Source organism: Ranitomeya variabilis, chromosome 1 (assembly GCF_051348905.1).
Source record: "Ranitomeya variabilis isolate aRanVar5 chromosome 1, aRanVar5.hap1, whole genome shotgun sequence".
NCBI lineage: Eukaryota > Metazoa > Chordata > Amphibia > Anura > Dendrobatidae > Ranitomeya > Ranitomeya variabilis.
In genome coordinates, this window is record NC_135232.1 from 986354830 (window position 1) to 986370839 (window position 16010).

Below are 16010 nucleotides of genomic sequence, written 5' to 3' on the forward strand. Positions count from 1 at the left end.
TGGTGTGATGAGACACAGTACATGCAATACTGTGCATCCAAGCATCACAAATAAGGTCAATAATTGGCTGCAGTGGTCACAAACAAGTTCCCCACATCAATGTAAGAAAAAATGGTTCTAAATTCTGACATTGTTGCAGAAATGTGGAATATAAGTGGCAGCTAAATGGCACAATAGTTGGCATTGACTCCACCATGCAAAAAAAGTCAATGTATGACCTTGTTGTAAATTTTGATTGACATGGACAAATTATCAATGAGATATATGCTTTACGATGACTGATATATATTCATTCTGTACTATATTGTTATTCAGAGATTAATAATTCATACAAAATTCATTATCTAGATCCTATGGGCAAATATAATAAAATCATACCTGTCATCTAAATTTTTCTATAAAACAATAGTGCATGCAAGAATAATAACCTTTTCAATATATCTTGTTAAAAATGTCTTTTTCCAGATATAAGACATCTTTTTTTCCCATACATCCATATGTTCCACAACAATTGCCACCAAAATCTTACCTTGAGTAGTACAATGGACTGCTTTGCACAACCCCATCCAAGGACCAGGTCAGTGCTTTCTGAACATGAGCAAGAGCTGCATGAATTTCTTGGTTTTCCAGGATGTAAAGCTCATGTTATGATTTGCTGTGCTGGTGTGTCATCACCTGGGCATCACATGGCGCACCGATAATGTTACGCCAGACCGGCGAATGAAACGTCACACTGAGGAAGGTTAGGGGATTCACACGGCTCCTGTCCAGAGCCATAGAGCACTGACCTGGACCATGAACCGGAGTAGAGAAAACAAACCGCTCATCTCTATTGAGGAGTGGGACTCAGTTTTATTTTTAACTTACTATGAAGTGATTGAAGCTGAATAAAATATATCACTTTTACAGAAATCAGCAAAAAACAACAAAGCATTTTACAAGTGTATTCAAAATTTAGATTTAAATAAATGTAATAAAATGTATCCATTCATAACGATTGTTTCTCTGCACTTATGTCACTAGTAATAAAAGACCAGTTTTCCTACTGTGGCACGGGATTGATTTGAGTGTTTCCTGGGCACAATGCCTAGAGCTCTGTTAGTTAACCAACATCCAAAACTGGAAAACATGATACAAAATTGTCTCCATTGCACAAACAGACATGTAAACTAGTATCTGCTATTACATCTAAATTAGCAGATTTGACATCCTATATTTTCTTAGAAATGTATATTTTTAAAGAAAAATGAACTCACCTTTATTCCTTGTGACTTCGTGATTTCTGTCTTGCTGAAAATGAAAAAAAAAAGAAGAAAATTAGATGCGTAAGAAAATGTGACATGTTTATGTCCATAACTTCTAATTTGCACGTTTTATTCATAATAAAATATATTATTATGTGGTTATACCAGTAAAATAGCATTTTTTTGTTGATGTTTGTTTCTTCTATGTAACATGTACCGCCCCTCAGTCATTGAACCCGGCATTGAACAATTTTCCTAAATTATACTTCCCAGAATTTGAATACCCAACTGAGGGCATGTTTGTAGCCACCACTGACCTGCCTAGGAACAACCACAAATTTTGCAAGAATATCTGCATTTTTTTTAAGTATGTGAAACATTTGTACAAGTCCTTTACTGATAAAGTTTATTAATGGACAGTTCCACAAACAGAGGAGAGTTGGATATATTCTCCAGATTTAGACTTTTGAGCATTTTTTAAGACCTTAAATGTCCTGCAAACGTTGGAAATCTGAATTTTGAGAATCCCTCTGATCATTCTAAAGACTGCTCAGAACACCTTCAACTCCTACCCGAGAGCGAGCAGAGTGGTGCATATTACAAAGTCTATGATTCGGGACACTGCTCTATTCCTGAACTGACACAGGAGCATAACACTTATACACCAAATATTAGCACTGAAAGGTTTCATTAAATTTAAAGTACATCTCCAGTATTTTTTTATTTTACTGTCCATTACATATCAGAAATATGCTGCATGCACAGTGCATGCATACAAATATTTAACTGTCACCGTATTCTGCCATTTCCATTGAATCTCTGGTCCTCTCCTTGGTAAGAAGTGCCTTTCTCAGGAGAGGGACTAACGGTCCATGGTGTGAGGCGACTATAAATCTTTGTGGTCACATTATGTGGGAGAGGGATTAGAGCAGCACTGGGAATGGCAGAAGACATCTATCAGTAATTATTTTAATGCATGCACTTCACATGTAGTACCATTTCAGAGAAAATCACTGGGGATCGAGAGGGACCGAGAGAATGGATGACTGGTTTTGAAAGACAGTAGCAGTGGCTTCTTCTTGTCCACTCCCTTTGAGTGATAGATTTCCCCCTATTTGCATGTTTAGGGATAGACCTGTCAGTTATTGGCAGGGGACGAGCAGAAGCCTACGGAGACCGTCCTTTTTAACTAGTCATTACTGCAGCTCAGTCCCCAGTGCCTTTTAAAGTAAATTTTTCTTAGGAACACTGTAGCATTTCAGAGTCAAACATGCATTACTGAAATTATAAAGCCAGTGACTGATACTTGCTGCCCATGAACTGGCAGTATGCATCCATTGTTAGGTTCCCTTAAAAATGATTTTAGGAAGAATAATGTAAAAATTTTAATTTTGGATACAGTGAATTGCCAGAAGTCCATTAATCTAAAGGAAAACATTACTTTTTTCTTTGCTTAACAGGGTTGTCAATCATCCATTAATTTTTGGATGTACCATAAAAATAGTGATATTTTTCATTGTCCATGAAAAATGTGATATTTTGGGAAACTGCAGGATGATAATTTTACAGATCACAGTAAATGCTGCTAATGTCTTCATTCCAGTATTCTGAGCAAATGACTCAGTGTCTAAAATCTCTATCATTCATTATGATTTTGCAATGTGTCCTAAAAATGTTGTCTGTTCATGGTTTCTGGATAAGTTGTCCAGAAAAGAATAAATTAAGGGTTTAGCTACCCTTTTTTGTACTGCGTAGAATGGATAAAATAGGAGCCTAACTCCATCATTCCACAATTTCCCTGACCAGTGCTTTGGATATAGTATTTTTGAGACTTCTTGCTATGTTTGTTATCAGCCTCATTTACTGCTTGAAGAGACATTTTATTTACACAGTTGTTCCTTGCTATGAAATTCTAGTAAATTAAAGAAGGGAAGTTATTACTACAGTTATTTTTTATTAAATGGCAATAATTAATATATATAGTACAAAAATATAATATGATAAAACATAAGAGAGAAAATGTAGGGCCTTGGTGACACAGCCTGACGAACTGCAGAAAACTGAAAGCATTGCCTTGATAGCAATCTAGGTGGCATAATACAATATACATGTACAATGATTAGTGTGGATGAGTGAACATGCTTAGAGATACTTGGCTATCACTTGAGTATCTGAGTGCTCAGATAAGCATTGGCTGGTGCTCGGATTTAAAGTTCAAAATGCTGCCCCGCATGTTTGGTGCCTGTTACACAGCCAATAAGCATACAGGGAGTTCCTGCCAGTCACTGTAATGCCATAGTCATCTTGGTAGTGGCATTTCTCCAATTGGCTGGCCAAATTACATCATTAAAGGTTATAAAAGAACAGGCACTGCCATGCTTGGCTCAGTGACACCATTGCCCGGCTCAGGGACAGTTCTGATTAGAGGGAGAAAGCCGTTATCCAGGCCTATGTGCACAGTTTCAAGAATCAAGAGTCTTATAGCAGTGATGCTTTGCTGAAGCCTCTCACTTGCAGTCCTTCTAAGGGTTAATCCTGTGCTCTGCTGTTTGAATCAGATATATTCTGCATGTAGCATAGGGACAGTTGTAGGAGCAGGGAGAGTGGCAGAATACAGCCTCTAGGTAGGGCTTAAGCCTTTGCAGTCCGTTGCTAAATATATAGCTGCTGCACATGACCACATTCTTTATTTTTGGGTGAAAACATTTGCTATATTGTCATCCATACAGCTTATCGTGCTTAGTGTTATATTAGGTTTCTGCATAATACTCAAAAAAAGATAAACTTTTTTTATAATGTTCAATTAGCATCCATACAGTGTAACATGGTGAGTGTTACATTACAGTGGTATATAAAACCCCCCAAAAGTTCAAATTTTTTTCTGGATTCAGTTAATCATCCATACAGTTTATCACGCTCCGTGTAAAGTTACGGTGATATAAAACTTTTAAAAAAATGCTTGGCCTGCTACAATTGACAAAATTATTTAGTTCGTTAAAAAAAATTAGCTTCAATTAATAAATGAAACTTGGTTTAAAGAGAACTAGCAATCAGAAATTGAGTAAGGTGTGTGGTAACGGATGGAGAAATGGAGGTGCTGATGATGGTGCATGCAGATGCTGAGGACGTAAGACAGGTGTGACTATGCCTGGAGCAGAAGAAACACTCTCATCTACGACACATAGCTTCCTGTAGCACTTTGCAGGGAGGCAGGGTACACTTCTGAAGCCACACCAATGCAGACATGTGGTCAGATGGAGAGCAAATAATGCTTTCAGCATGCTTGCCAGCACCAGCCAGTCTTCCACATGGTCCAGTCTCACCAGCCCAAAGTCTAGATCACTTAATCCTCACCATTATCCTCCTTCTTCCCACCATGTTGAGTCCCAGGAGAACAGTGATCACACACTAGGACACTCCAAGGAGCTCTTTACAACATCATTTCTTGATTGTGTACCCTCACCCTGCATGTTCCAATAGAAACAGGAGGAGATGCTGTGTAGTTATGCACAAAAGATAGAGTAACCATGATCAAAAGAAGATGTTGGTTGGGAATGGCAAATTTTGTCTATGGATGTAGATGATGAGACACAGTTGCCGATAAGTCAGGTTGTTGTAAAATCATCAAGTCACCAAGGAGGACCAAGGTGCGGCGGTCGAAGATGATGTGGTAGATGGCAAAGTCTCTGACCCAACCTGGGAAGCTGGCATTTAGAGCAAGGCCAGCAGCGCTGAGGGGGAGGGATCGGCAGCAACAAAACAAGCAGGATGAGGCAGTGGGGTGACCAGAGCATTCCCCAGTCTGTTACCTTTTTAAAGAGAGTTCTGAGACAAAAAAGGTCATTTGTAACCTGTGCTATGCGAAGATCAGCAGAGGCCTGACTGCTAAGAACCTAACTACCACCAGCATGATCATGCACACTATGCACCCAACTCGGTGGGCTGAATGCCTGGGTCCATGATTGGAGCCAGAAGGTGAAGGTACTTCCCAATCCCCTGTCCATGCAACTGGTGCAGATTCTTACAGCCCTGCACCTGTCCTTGCACATTTTGAGGCACCATCATCAGGCACTTCCAAAAACTTGTCCCAAAATAGCATTCAGCTGTCCCTACCTCAGGCCTTAAAACAAAAAAGAAAGTTCCCAGCAACCCACCCACAGGCCCAATGCGCATATTTCCAGGCTGCTTAGATTCCTCAGTATTCGTCCACCACTATTTATCTCGGTGTGGCATCCCCACCTCGTACCAGCATGTGTTCTGGAACATAACCGTGCCTTTACTGACACAATTACTGGAATTGTGCACTTAACGATTGACATGTGGACAAGCACTGATGAGGTGGAGGGAGATGAAGAGGAACAGAAGCTGGTGTCACGGGGATACAAGGAGGGTGAGAGCTAATAACCCAGGCCCCTGCAATTTCCCTCAGACTAGGGAAACCCTGTCTGACCCTCTACCTGAAGTTTACACTGAAGGTGTGCATGTTCAGGCCTCCACCCTCACCCTGACTCCTGATTCAGCCCTAGACTGAATACCACCGCCCACCACCCAGTGAATGCAATAGACCAATACCCACAGTTATAACAAACAAGGATAAAGGAAAATATACACCACGCCGCAGTCAATCAGGAATACACTATAACGGTGCAGGGCAAAATAAATACAAATATAGGAAGGAGTAAATAAGACAAGGAAAATACACCACCAGCAACGATTCTCCAACAACCAGCTCTCCTGTCATGATCTCTGCAGGCAGAGATCATAGCAAGCCTATAGAGGGACAAGCTCTCGGAAGATGGAACTATACTGACCATGAACTAAGCCTGCCGCGCAACTAGAAATAGCCAGGTAGCATTTCCTATTTATCGCTAGATGCCCAGCTCTGGCCTAAGACCTAAATAGCTAGCAGAGGGAAATATAAGACCTGGCTCACCTCTAGAGAAATATTCCAAAGAAGACAGTAGCCCCCCACATATAATGACGGTGAGTTCAGATGAAACAACAAACGCAGCAGGAAAATAGTCTTAGCAAATTTGAGGTCCGCTTACTAGATAGCAGAAGACAGATAGTATACTTTCATGGTCAGCAGAAAAACACTAACAAAACACCATCCAGAGATTACCTTAAACTCTGGCATTAACTCATAACGCCAGAGTAGCAATCCCTGATCAACGAGAGCTTTCCAGACACAGTAACAAAACTTCAGCTGTGAACTGGAACAAATAGGCAAAACAAAACATGGACAAAAGTCCAACTTATCTAGTAGTAGTCTAGAAGCAGGAACAAGCACTGAGAGGCATCAGATAACATTGTTGACCGGCAAGAAACCACCAGAGAAATGAGCTTAAATAGCGACACCCACTACTGATGGAACCAGGTGAAACAGGAAAGAGGATGACAAGTCCAATTCCACAAGCGGCCACCGGGGGAGCCCAGAATCCAAATTCACAACAGTACCCCCCCCTCAAGGAGGGGGCACCGAACCCTCACCAGATCCACCAGGGCGACCAGGATGAGCCCTATGGAAGGCACGAACAAGATCAGAAGCATGAACATCAGATGCATTGACCCAAGAATTATCCTCCTGGCCGTAACCCTTCCAGTTGACCAGATACTGGAGTCTCCGTCTGGAAACACGAGAGTCCAAAATTTTCTCCACAACGTACTCCAACTCACCCTCAACCAACACCGGAGCAGGAGGCTCAACTGAAGGTACCACAGGTACCTCATACCTGCGCAATAACGACCGATGAAAAACGTTATGAATGGAAAAGGACGCAGGGAGGTCCAAACGGAAAGAAACAGGATTAAGAATCTCCAATATTCTATAAGGGCCGATGAACCGAGGTTTAAACTTAGGAGAAGAGACCCTCATAGGGACAAAACGAGAAGACAACCACACCAAATCTCCAACACAAAGCCGAGAACCAACACGACGATGACGGTTGGCAAAACGCTGAGTCTTCTCCTGGGACAACTTCAAATTGTCCATAACCTGCCCCCAGATGTGATGCAATCTCTCCACCACCGCATCCACTCCAGGACAATCCGAGGATTCCACCTGACCGGAGGAAAATCGAGGGTGAAACCCCGAATTACAGAAAAACGGGGACACCAAGGTGGAAGAGCTGGCCCGATTATTGAGGGCGAACTCTGCCAATGGCAAAAAAGCAACCCAATCATCCTGGTCAGCAGAGACAAAACACCTCAGATATGTCTCCAGGGTCTGATTAGTCCGCTCGGTCTGGCCATTAGTCTGAGGGTGAAAAGCAGATGAAAAAGACAAATCTATGTCCATCCTAGCACAGAATGCCCGCCAAAATCTAGACACAAATTGGGTACCTCTGTCAGAAACAATATTCTCAGGAATACCGTGCAATCGGACAACATTCTGAAAAAACAGAGGAACCAACTCAGAAGAAGAAGGCAACTTGGGCAGAGGAACCAAATGGACCATTTTAGAGAAACGGTCACAGACCACCCAGATGACAGACATCTTCTGGGAAACAGGCAGATCTGAAATAAAATCCATCGAGATGTGTGTCCAAGGCCTCTTAGGAATAGGCAAGGGCAACAGCAGTCCGCTAGCCCGAGAACTACAAGACTTGGCCCGAGCACAAACGTCACATGACTGCACAAAGACTCGCACATCTCGTGACAGGGAAGGCCACCAGAAGGATCTTGCCACCAAATCCCTGGTACCAAAAATTCCGGGATGACCTGCCAATGCAGAAGAATGTACCTCAGAGATGACTCTGCTGGTCCAATCATCCGGAACAAACAGTCTATCAGGCGGACAACGATCCGGTCTATCCGCCTGAAACTCTTGCAAGGACCGCCGCAGATCAGGAGAAACGGCCGACAAAATTACTCCCTCCCTAAGGATACCTGTGGGTTCAGAATTACCAGGAGAGTCCGGGTCAAAACTCCTAGAAAGGGCATCTGCCTTAACATTCTTAGAACCCGGTAGGTATGACACCACAAAATTAAAGCGAGAAAAAAATAAAGACCAGCGCGCCTGTCTAGGATTCAGGCGTCTGGCAGTCTCAAGATAAATCAAATTTTTGTGGTCAGTCAATACCACCACCTGATGCCTAGCCCCCTCGAGCCAATGGCGCCACTCCTCAAACGCCCACTTCATGGCCAAAAGCTCCCGATTCCCAACATCATAATTCCGCTCTGCGGGCGAAAATTTGCGAGAAAAGAAGGCACAAGGCCTAATGACGGAGCAGTCGGAACCTTTCTGCGACAACACTGCCCCAGCTCCGATCTCCGAAGCGTCAACCTCAACCTGAAAAGGCAGATTCACATCAGGCTGACGCAACACAGGGGCAGAGGCAAAACGGCGCTTAAGCTCCTGAAAGGCCTCTACAGCATGAGGGGACCAATTAGCAACATCAGCGCCTTGTCTGGTCAAATCAGTCAGTGGTTTAACGACATCCGAAAAACCAGCAATAAATCGGCGGTAAAAGTTGGCAAAGCCCAAAAATCTCTGAAGACCCTTAAGAGAGGAGGGCTGAGTCCAGTCACAAATAGCTTGCACCTTGACGGGATCCATCTCAATGGAGGAGGGAGAAAAAATATACCCCAAAAAGGAAATTTTCTGGACCCCAAAAACGCACTTAGACCCCTTCACACATAAAGAATTAGACCGCAGAACCTGAAAAACTCTCCTGACCTGCTGGACATGAGAGTCCCAGTCATCAGAAAAAATCAGAATATCATCCAGATATATTATCATAAATTTATCCAGAAAATCGCGGAAAATATCATGCATAAAAGACTGGAAAACTGAAGGGGCATTAGAAAGACCAAAAGGCATGACCAAATACTCAAAGTGGCCCTCGGGCGTATTAAATGCGGTCTTCCACTCATCCCCCTGCCTGATCCGCACCAAATTATACGCCCCACGAAGATCAATTTTAGAGAACCACTTAGCACCCTCTATACGAGCAAACAAATCAGTAAGCAATGGCAATGGGTATTGATACTTAACAGTGATCTTATTCAGAAGCCGATAATCAATACATGGTCTCAAAGAGCCGTCTTTCTTTGAGACAAAGAAAAACCCAGCTCCCAAGGGAGAAGAAGATGGACGAATATGTCCCTTTTCCAAAGACTCCTTTATATATTCCCGCATAGCAGCATGTTCCGGCACAGACAGATTAAACAAACGACCCTTGGGATATTTACAACCCGGTATCAAATCTATGGCACAATCGCACTCACGGTGCGGAGGTAACGACCCAAGCTTGGGTTCGTCAAAGACATCTTGATAATCAGAGAGGAACTCAGGGACTTCAGAGGGAATGGACGACGAAATAGAAACCAAAGGTAAGTCCCCATGAATACCCTTACATCCCCAGCTCAACACAGACATTGCTCTCCAGTCCAAGACTGGGTTGTGAGACTGCAACCATGGCAATCCCAGTACCAAATCGTCATGTAAATTATACAGCACCAGGAAACGAATAATCTCCTGGTGATCCGGATTGATACGCATGGTTACTTGTGTCCAGTATTGTGGTTTATTATTAGCCAATGGGGTGGAGTCAATCCCCTTCAGAGGAATAAGAGTCTCCAAAGGCTCTAAATCAAAACCACAACGATTGGCAAAGGACCAATCCATAAGACTCAGAGCGGCGCCAGAGTCAACATAGGCGTCCGTGGCAATGGATGACAAAGAGCAAATCAGGGTCACAGACAAAATAAACTTAGACTGAATGGTGCCAATGGAAACAGACTTATCAAGCTTCTTTGTACGCCTAGAGCATGCTGATATAACATGAGTAGAATCCCCACAATAGAAACACAATCCATTCTTCCGTCTAAAATTCTGTCGCTCGCTCCTGGACAGAATTCTATCACACTGCATACTTTCTGGCGTCTTTTCCATAGACACCGCCAGATGGTGCACCGGTTTGCGCTCCCGCAGACGCCTATCAATCTGAATAGCCATAGTCATGGACTCATTCAGACCTGCAGGCACAGGGAACCCCACCATAACATCCTTAACGGCATCAGAGAGACCTTCTCTGAAAGTTGCCGCCAAGGCGCACTCATTCCACTGAGTAAGCACAGACCATTTACGGAATTTTTGGCAGAAAACTTCAGCTTCGTCTTGCCCCTGAGATAGTGCCATCAAAGTTTTTTCTGCCTGAAGTTCCAAATGAGGTTCCTCATAAAGCAAGCCCAAGGCCAGAAAAAACGCATCCACATCGCGTAACGCAGGATCCCCTGCTGGCAATGAGAAGGCCCAATCTTGAGGGTCACCCCTGAGCAAGGAAATCACAATCCTAACCTGCTGAGCAGGGTCTCCAGCTGAACGAGACTTCAGGGACAAATAAAGCTTACAATTATTTCGGAAATTCTGGAAGCTAGCTCTATTCCCTGTGAAGAACTCCGGCAAAGGAATTCTCGGCTCAGATACCGGAGCATGTACCACAAAATCTTGTAAATTTTGTACTTTCGTGATGAGATTATTCAAACCCGCAGTTACACTCTGGAGATCCATTATTGTCAGGTGCACACAGAGCCATACAGAGATTAGGAGGAGAGAGAGAAAAAAGACTGCAGCAAGGCAGACTGGAGGAAAAAAAAAAAAAAAAAAATTCCAGCAGACTTCTTATAACTCTCCTTTCTCAACCTGGGTCTTTAACACTTTATTGGCCGGTCAAACTGTCATGATCTCTGCAGGCAGAGATCATAGCAAGCCTATAGAGGGACAAGCTCTCGGAAGATGGAACTATACTGACCATGAACTAAGCCTGCCGCGCAACTAGAAATAGCCAGGTAGCATTTCCTATTTATCGCTAGATGCCCAGCTCTGGCCTAAGACCTAAATAGCTAGCAGAGGGAAATATAAGACCTGGCTCACCTCTAGAGAAATATTCCAAAGAAGACAGTAGCCCCCCACATATAATGACGGTGAGTTCAGATGAAACAACAAACGCAGCAGGAAAATAGTCTTAGCAAATTTGAGGTCCGCTTACTAGATAGCAGAAGACAGATAGTATACTTTCATGGTCAGCAGAAAAACACTAACAAAACACCATCCAGAGATTACCTTAAACTCTGGCATTAACTCATAACGCCAGAGTAGCAATCCCTGATCAACGAGAGCTTTCCAGACACAGTAACAAAACTTCAGCTGTGAACTGGAACAAATAGGCAAAACAAAACATGGACAAAAGTCCAACTTATCTAGTAGTAGTCTAGAAGCAGGAACAAGCACTGAGAGGCATCAGATAACATTGTTGACCGGCAAGAAACCACCAGAGAAATGAGCTTAAATAGCGACACCCACTACTGATGGAACCAGGTGAAACAGGAAAGAGGATGACAAGTCCAATTCCACAAGCGGCCACCGGGGGAGCCCAGAATCCAAATTCACAACACTCTCCTCTCCGGACCGAGATAACTACGGATAAGACAGAAGCTATAATCGGCGACGCCCAAAGATCAGGAGAACCATTTAAAGGAAATGGGCATGGCCCAGCTTCCAATCTGAGGATCAGATAAATTAACCCCTGAGCAGCCAGACAAAAACTAGCCGACGCCAATGAGCAAACAGTGGTCAAACGCGGAATTACCGCTGTCTGTCAGACGACCTGGTCTGAACAGTGTCCGACATGACAGTACCCCGCCTTCTACGAGGGACCCCAGGGCCCTCACGGCTTATAGGACCCGGCTTGTCCGGATGGCGACGATGAAAACACCTGACCAGCCGATCCGCATGAATGTCCGAGGCTGGTACCCAGGACCTCTCCTCAGGCCCATAACCACGCCAGTGTACCAAATATTGTAAAGTGCGGCGCACCACACAAGAGTCAACCACCCTGGAGACTTCAAATTCTAGGTTACCATCCACCAAGACTGGAGGTGGCATAGGTGCCGCGTCCACAGAACCCAACACCTTCTTAAGAAGAGACCTGAGGAACACGTTGTGTATTTTATACACCGTAGGGAGCTCCAGTCGGTACGCTACTGGGTTAATGACGGCGGTGACTAGTGTTGAGCATTCCGATACTGCAAGTATCGGGTATCGGCCGATACTTGCTGTATCGGAATTTCCGATACCGAGATCCGATATTTTTGTGATATCGGGTATCGGTATCGAAACAACATTAATGTAAAAATGTGTAAAAAAGAGAATTAAAATAAAAAATATCGCTATACTCACCTGTCCAACGCAGCCGGGACCTCAGCGAGGGAACCGGCAGCATTGTTTGTTTAAATTTCGCGCTTTTACTTGGTTACGTGAAGTCCCGGCTTGTGATTGGTCAGGGCGGCCATGTTGCCGGGACGCGGACCAATCACAGCAAGCCGTGACGAAATTACGTCACGGCTTGCTGTGATTGGTCCGCGTCCCGGCAACATGGCCGCCATTAACCAATCACAAGCCGTGACGTCACGGGAGGCTGGACATGCGCGTATTTTGAAAAGCGCGCGTGTCCAGCCTCCAGTGACGTCCCGGCAACATGGCCGCCATTAACCAATCACAAGCCGGAACGTCACGGGAGGCTGGACATGCGCGTATTTTGAAAAGCGCGCGTGTCCAGCCTCCCGTGACGTCACGGCTTGCGATTGGTTAATGGCGGCCATGTTGCCGGGACGCGGACCAATCACAGCAAGCCGTGACGTAATTTTGTCACGGCTTGCTGTGATTGGTCCGCGTCCCGGCAACATGGCGCCGTGACCAATCATAAGCCGGGACGTCACTGGAGGCTGGACACGCGCGCTTTTCAAAATACGCGCATGTCCAGCCTCCCGTGACGTCACGGCTTGTGATTGGTTAATGGCGGCCATGTTGCCGGGACTCGGACCAATCACAGCAAGCCGTGACGTAATTTCGTCACGGCTTGCTGTGATTGGTCCGCGTCCCGGCAACATGGCCGCCCTGACCAATCACAAGCCGGGACCTCACGTAACCAAGTAAAAGCGCGAATTTTAAACAAACAACGCTGCCGGTTCCCTCGCTGAGGTCCCGGCTGCGTCGGACAGGTGAGTATAGCGATATTTTTTATTTTAATTCTTTCTTTTACACATTAATATGGTTCCCAGGGCCTGAAGGAGAGTTTCCTCTCCTTCAGACCCTGGGAACCATCAGGAATACCGTCCGATACCTGAGTCCCATTGACTTGTATTGGTATCGGGTATCGGTATCGGATTGGATCCGATACTTTGCCGGTATCGGCCGATACTTTCCGATACCGATACTTTCAAGTATCGGACGGTATCGCTCAACACTAGCGGTGACCCTAAATGGACCAATAAACCGTGGACCCAATTTAAGGGATGGTATCTTGAGTCTTATGTTTTTTGTGGATAACCACACCCAGTCATCCACACTCAGGTCCGGACCTGGCACACGCCTACTGTCAGCCACACGTTTGTACCTAGCACCCACACTCAACAGGCGCTGTTTCACTCTCCTCCAGACTGATGACAACTGTGTTCTTAACTGGTCTTCCTCCGGAACGCCAGAAGAGCCTCTCTGACTAAACATACAAAACTGAGGATGTAGCCCGTAAACACAAAAAAACGGAAACTCCCCAGACAACTCCTAGCGGTGATTATTGATGGCAAACTCAGCCAAAGGAAGAAAGGTAGACCACTCCTCCTGGTTATCAGAGACAAAGCAGCGTAAGTACTGCTCCAAATTTTGGTTCATACGCTCGGTCTGACCATTTGACTTGGGATGAAACGCAGACGAATGAGACAACTTGATCCCCAGCTGTGAGCAAAATGCTTTCCAAAATTTTGCTACAAACTGAGTACCCCTATCTGACACGATGTCAGATGGAACTCCATGAAGCCTGACCACCTCCTGCACAAACACCTGAGCAAGAGTCTTAGCGTTAGGTAAAGAAGGCAATGACACAAAGTGCGACATTTTTGAAAACCGATCCACAATCACCAAAATGACCGTGTTCCCAGCTGAGGGAGGCAAATCCGTGATGAAATCCATGGCTTACTAGGTACCTCCAGAGGAAGTAGTGTGCCAACAGGATGGGAGCGGGGCGTCTTCGCCCTAGTGCACGTGGTGCAAGCTGACACATATGAGACCACGTCCTGTCGGATTTTGGGCCACCAAAACCGACGTGACACCAACTCCAAAGTACCTCTAACCCCTCGGTGGCCAGCCAGGACAGTATCATGATGCTCCGCCAACACCTTTAGGCAGAGATGAAGCAGTACAAAAGATTTGTTGATGGGAAGCTCAGATGGTACCTCCTCCTGAGCCTCAGCAATCTCAGCCTCAACCTCGGTAGTGAGGGCTGAAACCACAACACCCTTTTGGAGAATGGGTACTGGGTCTTCCCGAGGTTCTCCCCCCGGAAAACACCTGGACAGAGCATCCGCCTTAGTGTTTTTAGACCCTGGTCTGTAAGTGACAGCAAAGTTGAACCGCGTGAAAAACAATGCCCAGCAAGCCTGCCTGGGAGACAGATGCTTGGCAGACTCCAAATACAGCAGATTCTTATGGTCGGTAATAACAGTGACCTGATGTACCGACCCCTCCAAGAAGTGTCGCCATTCCTCAAAGGCCAACTTAATAGCCAACAACTCCCTGTTGCCGATATCGTAGTTACGTTCAGCGGACGACAGTTTTTTGGAGAAATAGGTGCACGGACGCAAGCCACTAATGGATGAGCCTTGAGATAGTACCGCCCCCACACCAACCTCAGATGCATCGACTTCCACGACAAAGGGTTTAGATACGTCTGGCTGCACAAGAATGGGGGCTGAAACAAAACTGTTCTTGAGAAATTCAAATGCGCGAACAGCAGCCTCAGGCCAAACGGAGAAATTGGTACCCTTTTAGTCATGTCAGTTAGCGGTTTAGCAATGATAGAAAAATCCTTAATAAATTTCCTATAGTAGATAGAAAACCCAAGGAACCGCTGAAGTGCTTTCAGGTTATCAGGACGTTCCCAATGCAGCACCGCTTGCACCTTAGCGGTGTCCATTTTAAAACCAGAAGCAGACACAATATAACCCAAAAACGGCAACTCTTGAGCACAAAATACACATTTCTCAAGTTTAGCATACAGCTTATTCTCTCTGAGAAGCTGTAACACCTGCCTGACATGATCTAAATGAGCATCACGGTCGCAAGAATATATGAGGATGTTATCTAGGTACATGATAACGAATTTCCCCAAAACATGCGAGAACACATCATTGATGAAATGTTGGAACACTGCAGGTGCGTTAGTTAACCCAAAAGGCATCACCAAATTTTCAAAATGACCCTCAGGGGTATTAAAAGCCGTCTTCCACTCATCACCTTGACGGACTCTCAAGAGGTTGTACGCCCCCCTGAGGTCAAGCTTGGTAAACCACTTAGCACCTGCCACCTGGTTGAACAAGTCAGGTATCAGTGGCATAGGGTATGGATCACGAACCGTAATCTGGTTCAACTCCCTGAAATCCAAACACGGGCGTAATCCACCATCTTTCTTCTTCACGAAGAACCCTGCTGCCACCGGCGAGGATGACGGCCTGATGTGCCCTTTGCTCAAACTTTCAGAAATGTAATCCTTGAGCGCTTGTCTCTCCGGACTGGAGATGTTGAACATCCTTGCTTTAGGCAACTTGGCCCCTGGTTTAAACCTGATAGAACAGTCATAGGAGCGGTGTGGCGGCAACTCTGAACAACCCTTCTCAGAGAACACATCCGCATAATCCTGAAGTGACTCAGGAACACTTGAAGTCACAGCAGACACACATGTAGCCAGGCAATTCTCCTGACAGAAATCA

The 16010-nt window shown here is 45.0% G+C and overlaps 1 protein-coding gene across 1 annotated transcript in view; it reads right to left on the bottom strand.

The window, feature by feature from the left end:
- Positions 1-16010, bottom strand: part of FSTL5 (follistatin like 5) — a 1228096-nt gene that overhangs the window by 891934 nt on the left and 320152 nt on the right. Inside the window, exon 3 of the mRNA XM_077279443.1 lies at positions 1257-1290. Coding sequence (XP_077135558.1) covers positions 1257-1290 — 34 coding nt within the window. The remainder of the gene's footprint in view (positions 1-1256; positions 1291-16010) is intronic.